This window comes from Scomber japonicus, chromosome 3 (genome assembly GCF_027409825.1).
Source record: "Scomber japonicus isolate fScoJap1 chromosome 3, fScoJap1.pri, whole genome shotgun sequence".
Lineage (NCBI taxonomy): Eukaryota > Metazoa > Chordata > Actinopteri > Scombriformes > Scombridae > Scomber > Scomber japonicus.
Genome location: NC_070580.1, coordinates 17,357,224 through 17,370,299, shown reverse-complemented (window position 1 = coordinate 17,370,299; position 13,076 = coordinate 17,357,224). Strand labels below are relative to the sequence as shown.

At 39.9% G+C, this 13,076-nt stretch overlaps 1 protein-coding gene across 1 annotated transcript; it reads left to right on the top strand.

Moving 5' to 3' along the window:
• Window positions 1-3,791: 3,791 nt before the first annotated feature.
• Window positions 3,792-12,060, top strand: pfkmb (phosphofructokinase, muscle b). The gene is made up of 22 exons (XM_053315702.1): window positions 3,792-3,979; window positions 5,075-5,148; window positions 5,600-5,677; window positions 6,365-6,554; window positions 6,640-6,805; window positions 6,890-6,934; window positions 7,313-7,421; window positions 7,504-7,599; window positions 7,690-7,782; window positions 7,880-8,005; window positions 8,196-8,260; window positions 8,355-8,418; window positions 8,524-8,670; window positions 9,726-9,796; window positions 9,920-10,007; window positions 10,113-10,265; window positions 10,367-10,531; window positions 10,629-10,690; window positions 10,777-10,888; window positions 10,980-11,079; window positions 11,179-11,284; window positions 11,776-12,060. The coding sequence occupies exons 1-22, from the start codon at window positions 3,895-3,897 to the stop codon at window positions 11,915-11,917; spliced, it is 2,337 nt and encodes a 778-aa protein (XP_053171677.1). The 5' UTR covers window positions 3,792-3,894; the 3' UTR covers window positions 11,918-12,060.
• Window positions 12,061-13,076: the final 1,016 nt, after the last annotated feature.

Here is a 13,076-nt window from a genome sequence, read left to right as displayed (position 1 = left end):
TGTAAGTCTATGTGATGTCCCCTTACCATTGTTTTAGGCCGAATCAGGCAGCTGTTTCCAGTGAAAAAGCTCTGATTATCTGCTGTACACTTCCTGCTCAATAACAAACAGTGGAGAGAAGTTAGCAACTACCTGGTGAACACAGTGGAGCACTTAGCTCCAAAAGAGAGCTAGAGATTTCCCTCAAGAGTTGATGGAAACCATGAAAGGGGCTAAAACTGGAGAGTATATTGGACTTACATTCCAGATAAACAGTTGTCACCTGTTGGTTAACAAGTTCTCCATATCAACTTAAAAGGTGATAATGTCATGTTCATAGCTTTTTTCTGCTGCCCCCAAGTGGCCAAAAAAAGTCAGTGGTTCACATTTAGGGTCACGGGCAAGGGCAGTCATTATGTCAGTGAATGTCCAGACAAGTGTGTGAGTGCATACGTGCATGTGTGTGTGTGTAAAGTGTCACATTGTCAGACTGCCTGTGTTGTACTATTAGAATCTTAGTCTGCTCAGGCATGAGAGTCACACGAGTGTCACAGCATTGCTGCATAGCTATTGTCTGCTGGGGGGCTGCAATGTCAGTGACTCCATTTTAACTCTCTCCACAGTTATTCCTTCCTATAGCGTACCTGGAGACATACAGTAATATATTGTAATATAATTTGATTAAGCATTTCTTTGTTTAGTCAAGGTTACATGACCTTTGCTTTCTCCATAAAGTCCTGTGAGACATCTCTGTAATAAAGAGCAACATAGAGTAATTAACTTCAACAGAAAGTTATGTCACATGAAAGTAATTCTATATCTTACTATATCTGCAGTATAAGTATATCTCTATCTACAGGGGATGGATAAAATAAAAGTAGCGCTTAAGTGCAAAACAATCTAATTTAACTTTCACAAATACAAATATTACATTTTCAAGAACAGAGATGTTGATTCATATGTATGGGGGTCTGTAATTTGTAATGTGGCAGTGTTATTATTATCAATGTTTCAGATGCTTTAACGATGGAGGTCATTTCCCCACAATCAAATAGTGATATCAAAGCTATTAATACAGATCAGATTCAGAATGGTTTCTTCAGGAGGAGAAGCAGTGTGGGGATGTGGTACCTCTCTGTCACACTGCTGTTGGTCTGTCTGCTGCTCTGGCTCAGAAAAAAAAGTCAAGGTATGCATATTGTGTGAATATTTGTTTCTTTGTGTGTGTGTGTGTGTGTGCGTGTGTGTGTGCAAGAGAGAGACAGAGAGATGGACTTATTGTGTCATTTAAGCCTATGTATTTGTTACCTCTGAATGTTGGTGGTGAATGCCTGATGAACATGAATGCCTGGTGAACATGTTGCTTTTGAAAACTTTTCACATGTAATATTTTGTAAACCATCACACATGTTTACCAGTTAAAAAATATGCAATAAATACACAAGCGTGACAAGTTTTGACAGTTCAGTTATCGAGATGACGGTGCAGTTTCACAGTAATGGTGGTGCACAAGGGGAGGGGTTGCTGTGTGTTTTATAGATAGCAGCTCTGTCTCTTCATTCAGACATCCTGAATCTATTTAAAGACGAGCTGCCGACAACAGACTGGCTTCACACCCACACTGTTGTTAGACTGATTCTTTCATTTTCATTTTAAATATATATTATTTCCACGATAATTCACATATCTGTTAAGTTATTCTACAGTACTATATTGATATTGAGCATCAGATACTTCATAGTTTAAAGGCCTTTGATAGTTCTAAACTAATATGCAATAATGCCTTGTCCTGTTTTACTGGCAGTGCTTGAACAAACAGTTTAAACCCTTCAGACACACCTAAACACTTGCAGGTGTTGCACTGTGCTCTATCTGCATGATTACCTTGTCATAATTCCAGATATGAATAGCGGACTAACAAGATATAATGTGTCAGCTAGTTGAAGACGTGTCAATTAAAAAGAGAAAGTAACCGACAGCGGTGTCATCTGGGACTTTGGGGGTTGAATTTCCTCCACACAGAAATTACTTATGCTGAGAAACTACAAACAAGTACAAATTGTTGTGTAAATTATAGGCTTTGTGAGTGGGAGCCATCAATTTATAAAATACCCAGAGGTCCTGTTTGTGTGCAACCAATTTCAAATACTTGCAATCTGTATTGAACTAGACATATCTAACTTGCTAAATTCAGAGGGGACAACTCTTTGAAGCATTTATCTGCTCTTTCCTCAGTATGAGGCCTTTAACCAGCTCATAGCAAACAATAAGATAAGGTGGGAGTGAACTAAACTACCATGTATAGATAGAGGATGTCACAAATATTTTCAATAACAAAGTGGAAATACTGGTGGAATAATGCTTGAGCAGTTTGTCTCTGGTAGAGAGGGACAATCATGTGAGTATCATGATTTTAAAGCTAATTTATTATTTTATGCTGCAATCTTTTTATTTATGTCTTTCTATTTTTCTGTACTTTGTTTTTATTATGGGGGGGTGGGGGTTAATTGTATGTCTTAAGTTTCTCAAATTACATGTTTTCCTGTTTTATGTAAAGCACATTGAGTTGCCATTGTGTATGAAATGCGCTATATAAATAAAACTGCCTTGCCTTGCCTTGCCTATCATACTGGCTTGTTCCTAGGGGTCAATCAGCTGCAGAGTTAAGTCATATACAAGGTGCACATTAGGCTGAATCTTTTGGTTAATGTAGTATGGTTCTCCCTCCTCAGGTGATGACAACCTCTCCACATCAGAGTGTGAAAGCAAAACGTCCTCGAGCTTGGATCATGGAAGGCATGCTGGTAAGCTTGAGTGAAATTACAGGTCTATCAATATCAGATTGAATAAGTAGACTAAGTAGTCTCTTATGGGACAGTCGTAAATGAAAGCCTCTACTTCACTCTCAGATATTTCTCACCAATTATGTATTTAATAACAGTGCCAAGCCCCCAGCCCGCCTTTTATTTGCTGCCGTGCAGAACTGATATATTGTCACTGTGATGGCAGGTGGATCAGATAGCTGCAATATTGAATCACATCAGTGGATATATTTAGCATATTTTAAAAATTATAAAAATAAATGTAAGTTATTATTAAAAGACAAGCTAATCAAATTGATCTACATTAAGCACAAACAGACAATATCAAATTGATTGCATATCCCCCCCCCCCCCCCCCCCCCCTTGACCATGACACATCTGAAACATCAAGTCATGAGTTGTATATAAGCTAAATGGAGACATGGACAATGTTTTAAATCGGTACGCCGACTGAATCCAAGTCCCATCAAACACAAACATGCAGCATGCATACCACGTACAAGTCCAATAGCTAACAGCTTGTTAGTAAAATTTCTGTCAAAAACTACATCATATCAGCAAAGAAACATTTCAAACTAATCTAATCATGTAATTAAAAACAACAACAATTTGAGAAACAACAAATGAGTAGGTTGGCTTAAAAATAAAAATATCAATGTCCTGGAGACGTTGTAATCAGACTTCAATCTAAGCAGAAGTTGCTGATACAGTTGATAATTTAGTGTGTAATCAACAGTTCATCTTCAATATCACTTTGACATTGAAGATTGTATTTTTCTGATGATAAGTGTGGAAACAAATGATGACTTCCACTGTGATTTAATGTGTTAAAAGGTAAAATTTGAAAAAATATAAGGGGGTAATGCAGGTTGAATACCTTTATAGGCATGTGTGCATGTATCTAAATGTGTTTGCACACCCACGTGTGCCTTGACGTCTGCCAGGAGGGTAGTTAAGCTGTGCACTTGCAACTGCTGTTACTTTCCATAACAGGCAGGCTGTGTTTGAGGCTCCTCGTGCCCCACACAGTACAGGCAGTAGGGCTTTTGACACTTAAAGCCTCTTTCTGTCAGCCAGATTGAGCTCCAGGACCATGGCACAACATGCTACAGTCGACCCCACTAAGATGGGAGTGGGTCGGGCAATTGCCGTGCTGACCTCCGGAGGAGATGCCCAGGGTAAGTGGAGGGTTTCCAGGGTGGTATGTGAGTGTGCCCAGACAGGGCATGTCTGCAATTTGTTTCCTTCAGCAGGTGGTTGAGAGGACCTGGTGTGTTGGAAGTCATCATATTCAACAACAGAGTATTACAAATAAAAAAGTATTTGAGATGGGTAATGAGTCAGAAATCAAATTATCTAGGGGCCAACATTTGATTGCTTTGGAATGGCCATTGATTGTCACTGATAAGTAACCTGCATAAACCAATATACTGTATATCATCGGATATATCATCAGTCTCTAACCTTATAAATAACTGTCTAGCTACTTATTTACTGCCACATTCAACCATGTTTGCAGCCCTTTTATAACAAATTTGACTTCTTATAATATTTTATACCTGATCATTACACTTCATCCAGCACTGTTACGACCACAGAGTGAGGCAGGTTCTCTCCCTGACCTTTAACTTGAGGGATATCTCCCCTGTGACCTTTGGGAACTGTGTCATTGACCCCTCACAACCCTGTTGTCTGAAAATGTGACAGAGCAAGTTATCCGCCTATCTGTCTTCCTGCTTCTAAGCAAACTTTACAAGACTTTACAAGATGTGTCTGTTGAGCTCTCAAACGTATTCTTTTTCACTTTCATTCCTTATTAAAACCTTACCTTTCTAGATATCTTTATATCCTTTAGTCCAAGTTTCTTCTTTTTCTTTTTCTCATCCCTCCTTTTGCTCTTAACAGTGTATGTGTTATGTGGGCTAATTTTAGAGGCATGACCTTTCTGTCGTGTTTGTAAAGTGGTGAGGTAGAGGCCATCCTGCTCTTCCTTTCTCTCCTCTTCTCCTTTAAACTGTAAGTGGAGAGGCTCTTGGCACTCTCAGTTAGTTAATCTATCCATCTTATGCAACGCCCTGGGTGGTGAAAATATGCAGCTGCCTTCCCTGCAATACAAACTCAACAGTACCATTTTTTCACAATTTTACTATTTTGGGGGGTTAACCACCATTTTAACATGAATGTATTCAGTCATTCTTTCCACCTGTGTGCGATTCCCATTAAAAGATAATATTAAAAGGACTAATGCACACAAACACACACTGTGTCTACAGGTATGAATGCAGCTGTGAGGGCCACAGTTCGAGTGGGACTTTACACTGGAGCCAAGGTGTATTTTGTTCATGAGGTAATTACAATTTCTATAATCAGTTTGTGTTTAATCACAAACTCAAAATGAATTTAAAAAAATGTGAAAAACATCCACTGTCCCAGGCAACATCTTCAAATTAGTTAGTTTGCCTGTCCAGCAATCCAAACTCCAAAGGTTGTTCAATTTACAAAATAAACAAGTAACAGCAACAAATCCTTGCCACTAAGAAGCTGGAACCAGCCAATGATTGTTTTTTTTGCTTGAGAAATGACTTAAGCAATTATCAAATTACAACATTTGCTTTAGCATTCTCACATTTCCATGCACCTTATAATACCTTACAAACCAGTTATAACTAGTTGTTGGGCAGAAATAGCAGCATGTCCCAGAGTAAAACTATGCCTGTGGCATTTAATGTCAGGCTTTTTCCCAGCAATGACTCCTTTTCAAGGAGGTGATATTGTGCCGTGTGTCTGTTTGTTGACAGGGTTACCAGGGTCTGGTGGATGGAGGAGACAATATTCGCCCTGCTACTTGGGAAAGTGTGTCAATGATGCTGCAGCTGGTGAGAACAAGCATAAGGATGTAGAAGCATATTTAGCTACACGCTTATTATCTCCACACTGTTTTTAACTTGTGACCAGCAGGTCACCGTCTAACCTTTTTGTGAGTGGGATGGAGGATCTGTGTAACTCTAGCAACCCTTTAGCCTCTGCAGGGCACTACTGTAGGTCAGATGGTCATTTAAATGTCAAGGTTCATTAAATAGCAAGACTTAATGGCAAGGCAAAGCAAGGCAGCTTTATTTATAGAGCAGACATTCAATGTGTTTTACATTTGAAAAGAGACATAAAAACCTCAAGCATATGCAATGCAGTGGAATAACAGTAAAAATCATAATAATAATGAAGGAAAAACTTATATTTGACATACCCATAGTACACACACATACACACACACACACACACACACACACACATCATGGTCATGGACTTTTGTGGAATGTACAGACTTACCCTAATCCTAACCATCACCACTACTTCCCTAACTCTAATGTTGACCACTGACACAAAAATCTGTCTTTTCCTGAGAAAACAGGAACGTTTTAGCTTTAAATGTAGATAAATTCCATGGGCATTAATGGGCCTTAGACATGAGTGCTTCAGTTTCTGATAATCCTAGCCTTCTCCTGATATGCTGCCTTGTGAGTCTTGTTTGGTACTGAAACCCTTCCTTCCTTGCTTGACATCAGGGTGGAACTGTGATTGGTAGTGCCCGTTGTATGGACTTCCGTACCAAGGAGGGGCGCACCAAGGCAGCCTGTAACCTGGTCAAGCTGGGCATCACCAACCTCTGTGTTATTGGAGGTGATGGCAGTCTGACAGGTGCCAATCAGTTCCGTACAGAGTGGAGTGAGCTGCTGGGAGACTTGGTTAAAGCTGGTGAGAGTCCTTACCCCCTAAAATCAGTGTTTCTGTTCAAGCATATTGGCAAATGTATCTGAGAGTGCTTTTAATCTGTGCTCAGGTAAAATCACTGCAAATGAGGCCAAGACTTCCTCCCACCTCAATATCGTTGGCATGGTGGGCTCCATCGACAATGACTTCTGTGGTACTGACATGACCATCGGCACAGACTCTGCTCTACATCGTATCATTGAGATCGTGGACGCCATTACTACCACAGCACAGAGGTATAGATACAGGCATTTACATATTTATTTGATGGACAGACCTGCTGTTTCAACATTCATGATTTAAAATGTGTCTTTCTTCAGTCACCAGAGGACCTTCATCCTGGAGGTAATGGGCAGGCACTGTGGGTGAGTACAGCATGGGTTGGGGATTATAAATGTGTGTTTGTCTATATTCAATCACACAAATATCTAATACAGTATAATATAATGTGATGCAGTTTGATAAAATATTATAAACAACACCAAAACACTTCTGTTTCTCTGTAACTTCAACTCCATTCGTAATAACTGTTGTCTGTGCTCCTGTGCTTGTTTAATGTCAGTCTTCTATTTTATTCATTACCCCAATCCATCCTTGTCATTTTGTTTCAATTATACTACTCAACTATGAAACTGGTGCATGTCAATCTTAAAACTAAAATCACCTTTTAAGATATAAGACACACAAGCTTGACATACTTACTTTTAAATTATAATTCAGTGCCAATGATCCTTCACCTACAGCTACCTGGCTTTGGTGACAGCTCTGGCCTGTGGTGCTGACTGGGTGTTTATCCCCGAGATGCCCCCAGAGGAAGGATGGGAGGAGCATCTGTGCAGAAGACTGACAATGGTAAATGTCTTGTCACGCACTTTAATTTGGCATCATTTTAATTAAAAAAAAAAGTCTGACAGCTTTTCTGTCTCCCTCTCAGCAAAGAGGCCGTGGCTCCCGTCTGAACATTCTCATTGTTGCAGAGGGAGCAATTGACCGCCACGGTACACCTATCTCCTGTGAAGATATCAAAGCGGTCAGTAATAGCAGTGCTGTAACAAATGAGCACATTAGAGAGGCTTTGGTCTTATTAGACTGCTCATAAACTCATAATGTCTCTGTCCAGCTGGTAACAAAGACACTAGGCGTTGACACCCGCACCACCATCCTGGGCCATGTGCAGAGAGGTGGAACCCCATCAGCCTTTGACAGAATCCTGGTAATTGCTCAGTAGCTCCATCCATAAACTTTTCAGATATTCATAAATTCATCTTATCGTCTTCTCTAAGTCCCTGTTTCTCATTTCCCTTATTTAGGCAAGCAGGATGGGTGTGGAAGCTGTGATGGCTCTGTTAGAGGCCACACCAGAAACTCCTGCATGTGTGGTCAGCTTGTCTGGAAACATGGCTGTCAGGCTGCCTCTAATGGAGTGTGTGCAAGTGGTGAGTCCGTCTGTTCCATAAAGCAAATATTAATACAACACACAAGTTGTGCAGTGTAAAAATATAAGCATGACAGCAACTGTGAGAGATCTGTGGAGCTCTCCCCTTAAATTAAAGCACCATTATTCATAATATGCTGATTCAAGTTTTCTCAGTTTCTTCTTTGTCCTCTCACCTTCCTTCATATCAGACAAAAGACGTCACCAAAGCCATGGAAGAAAGGAGGTTTGACGATGCAGTGAAGCTCAGGGGAAAGTGAGGCATGCACCTTTGTGTTAAACATTTCAAAATCTCAGCTGTTGTGTTGAGTTTGAAATGTCTGTACATTTCTGCTCACTTTTGACAACAGGAGCTTTGAGAACAACTGGAACACCTATAAAATGCTGGCTCACGTGCAACCCCCAGACACAAAGGTCAGGAACTACTGCATATTTGTACTGTCATAAAGCTGTCTCTCAGTTAATACGTCACAGTGGAAAATACATTTATTCTGACATATGTCAAATTTTCTCTGCCAGAGCAATATCAACATTGCTATTTTGAATGTGGGTGCTCCATGCGCTGGGATGAACGCTGCAGTTCGTTCAGCTGTCAGGATTGGTCTCCTCCAGGGCCACCAGATGCTGGCTGTGCACGACGGCTTTGATGGTTTGGCTCATGGAAAGGTAAATTGTGGGTTTACACAAATTTAAAAAGTAAAAGAAATCTTTTACTTTTATTATAGTTTTACTACATGAATCCATAGTTTACACATGGCAGTGCTCTTAAATGGATTGTCTCTTTCCTAGAGAAGCGGACCTTTTCACTTTCCTTTAGGCGATCCTCATTGTCTACCCCTTGTTGTATTTCATTTTTCCTGCATATTACCCCTTATAAATATTTTGAAAAAGCATGTAGTATCATATCACTGCTATGTGGACGAAACACAGTTGCACCTCCCTTTGAGACTAGCAATTTCTTTAAAATAAGATGGAAATAAAACGGAAATTTTAATCTCCAGATGTTATGAATATGTAGCTTGTAACCTGGGACCACATTCCAAATATATGAAACTTCATGCTAAGAATCTGATGAAGCTGATGAAAAAATAACCCTTTTACCATTTTAGGGTTTTAAGCAAGGTCAAGCACATGTTTTCTTTTAGGGATTTTGAGACAATAATCCATGCTTTTATTTCTTCTCACCTAGATCATAGCAACTATAATCTGGAGTCAGTCAGACTACAGTTTCATATCTTCAGCTGGTGCAAAATGCAGCTGCAAGTTTGCAAACCAAATCCAAAAAATCAAACCACATTACTTATATGTTACCATCATTGTACTGGTTATGTGTAAATATTTGAGTGAACTAGATTTTACTTTCTTTCTTAAAGTTTTGAACAGGCTAGCCCCAGCGTTTCTTAGTGACCTTTTACATCCCCACTGTCCTCCTAGAACACTGAGCTCATCTAATAAATTGTTGCTTTCCATCCAAGATAATAATTTGAGACATAAAAGTGACTGTGTTTTTTCTATGGCCAGACCAAAGTTTTGGAACAGCTTTCCTCAACATGTTCAATAAGCCCCCACCATCGTATAAAATCTAGGCTAATAATCCACTTGTTGACTGTCAATGGGTCTTAGACATGCCAAATATAACAATGTGTGTTTAATAAACTGACATAACTTGACTTGACACATATGGAAGAGCATGTAATAACACACACCCTTTCCCTGCACAGATTGAGCCTCTTGGTTGGTCTGGAGTGGCAGGATGGACTGGAAAGGGGGGCTCCAATCTGGGAACAAAGAGGTGAGACATTTAGGACTCTGTTGATTGGTACAGTAATGACATGTTTCACTGATTTTAAGTCTGCATTGACCAAAGTGAACATTGAGCAGGTATAATTTACCATGATTTTTTCCTTTTATGTAGATCCCTACCATCAAAGGTAATGGAGGAAATCAGTCTGAGCATTGCTAAGTTCAACATTCATGCTCTTATCATTATCGGAGGCTTTGAGGTAAGCAGCCATATAGAGACTCTGATCATGTTTCTAAAGCCAAACATGTAAGTGAAAGTCACTTGTTGCCTTTTTTACTAATTCCCTCCTTCCTGTTTTCACCAGGCATATGAGGGGGGTCTGGAGCTGGTGCAAGCCAGAGAGAAGTACGAGGAGCTTTGTATTCCCCTTGTCGTTATTCCTGCTACTGTCTCCAACAATGTTCCTGGATCTGACTTCAGTGTTGGAGCTGACACTGCTCTTAACACCATAACCATGGTAAAATTCTCACAGAACACAAAAACCAGACAATCTAACATTCTACAAATGAAGTCCTAGTTACTATAATGTCCTTTTCTTTTTCTCTTTGTCCCTTTCAGACATGCGATAGGATCAAGCAATCTGCTGCTGGCACCAAACGAAGAGTGTTCATTGTTGAGACTATGGGAGGATACTGCGGCTACCTGGCAACCATGGCCGGCTTGGCTTCTGGAGCTGATGCTGCTTACGTCTTTGAGGATCCTTGCAATATTCGTGACCTTGAGGTCTGAGCTTATGAATTTACAAACGAGTGGAAGCGAAGTGATGACATACATCAGTGACAGATGGATGTTTCTAAACTTGATGTTTATTTGTTTGTAGATGAATGTGGTGCATCTGCTGGAAAAGATGAAAACCACAGTGAAGAGAGGTCTCATTCTGAGGTTTGTGGGAATTTTCGTTATTCCTTTTCTGAACAGAATCATCATTGCACCATTCGCCGGAGGTTCAGAGCTTTTCTTTTTTCCAGAAATGAGAACTCCAATGAACACTATACAACAGATTTTATCTACAACCTGTACTCCGAGGAGGGCAAGGGTGTGTTTGACTGCAGGAAGAATGTACTTGGACATATGCAGCAGGTATTCAGATTGTCTGTTTATTGTGCACAGATTCAATATTTTCCACCCCTGTTCGATTCCATAAATACAATGAAACCAATTCTTCGATTAGGGTGGAACACCAAGCCCGTTTGACAGGAATTTTGGCACCAAGATGGGGGTCAAGTCTGTCCTATGGCTGACTGACAAGCTGAAGGAGTGTTATAGACATGGTGAGGACAAAGGGGAAAAAGATGTATAGAATTATAGCCTGATCATTTTTGGTGCTCTCCGTGCTAATGTATGCTGTATCTTTAACCTCAAACCTCCAGGTCGCATCTTTGCCAATTCTCCAGATTCAGCCTGTGTGCTGGGCATGAAGAAAAGAGCTTTGATCTTCCAGCCTCTGGAAAGCCTTAAAGAAGAGACTGACTTTGAGTAAGACTTCCTATCCTTCCAGTTTATTTTCTTGTATTGTATTCTCTTCTGTCACTCTTCTGTCTTCTGTCACCATACACTGTTTTGTGTTTACTCAAAAGATTCAAACTAAGTCTTTTTTACACATGAAATCTAATCTAAATTCTGATATGTACCTTTCAATTAATCATTCGGATTTGCCAAACTAATGTAGCCAAAAAAACCAAAAAAAAACAACTGTTGATAGTAAACCACAGTCAGTGTGCAAAAGACATCATTTGAAAGAGTTCATCAAACATCAGTTACTCTGGACATATACAGCTGTATGCAAGCATATTAACTCTGAAGTTTAAGGCCCCCTGCTTTCCTGCTTATTTGTGGTTAGAAATGATTTAATACAGCTTTAATCACAATAGTTTTACATGAATGACATTTGACTATCTGAGCTTTGAGAATTTAGTTCTTGCTGTTTTCATTTCCCTTCATGAGCTAACACATATTTTCTTCTTCAGACATCGTATCGCAAAGGTACAGTGGTGGCTGAGGCTGAGACCCATCCTCAAAATCCTGGCCAAGTATGATATCCATTTGGACACCTCTGAAAAGGCTGCAATGGAACATGTCATCAAGAAGAGAGGCTTGGTTCATCAGTAACTTCTGCGTGTGGTTATTTTTGCCATCAGGATGTGACATGACCTGACTTTCTTCTTTTCAGAGCACTTTGTAACCTCTGTTACAAGTGCAATATAAATAAAGATAAAACCTAAAAATCTCACAATAAACCTTGAAAAACCTTATTTTCCCATTGCATTTATTTGCACCACACCACTTGCATCCCTGCCCTACTTTCTTTCCCTCTATATTCATGTAATATGACCTAATTTAAGTGAATACCAGACATGAAAACGGGTCATGGGTGAAAAAGGTGAGAAGGATACGACCCCTCTAGGGAGGTTAGGGCTTGAAATCATCAATCTGCATTTTGAGAGGAAATTCAAGCAGAACTACAACCCGACCCCGGATAAGCAGCAGAAGACGGACGGACGGATGACAGTACAGTTTGATGAAAGTGCAAAGATTAAAAGAAACATGTTCAATGTAAATTTCTGCTTGAAAACCACATCTTTATCCCATTTATATGGAAATGGTTAACACACACACACACACACACACACACACCAATACAACAGAAAACTAGTTTACTAGTGCACAAGTGTGGATGTAGTAGTTGTTGGAAACTCCTGTACTTGCACAGGTTTCACACTGACTGATAAATTCAACACCAGACTCTCAGCACATGCAGTGAATGTGTGTGTGTGTGTGTGTGTGTGTGTGTATTATCAAAACAGTCTACACTCAGATATGCAGAAACACTTCAAAGAATAGCAAACAACCTGTTTTTAGAATCTCCACAATATCAAACATCCCAACAACAAATGTTTTCAGAGTCATAAAAAAAACACAATGCACATTAACAACACACACACACACACACACACACACACACACACACACACACACACACATTGGAGTAGTTCCCTTATGCAATGACCTTTCTCCTAGCAAACTCCTCCACAACATCTCTAAAGTCCAGGTCTCTGACAGGTTCAGACTCTGTTGCCAGTAATGAGAAGGACTTCAGGCTCATTTTTGATTCTCCCCAAATGAGAAAATGAGCGCTCCCCCTCATAGTTTGTCACCAGCAACGTGAGGAACATCCTCAAAGCCACATAAACATTAGGGAAGACTAACTGCACTGGCCAAACTTCAATCTGGTTTTCAGCATGTTTGAGGGTGACTTGTCTGTTTCAGC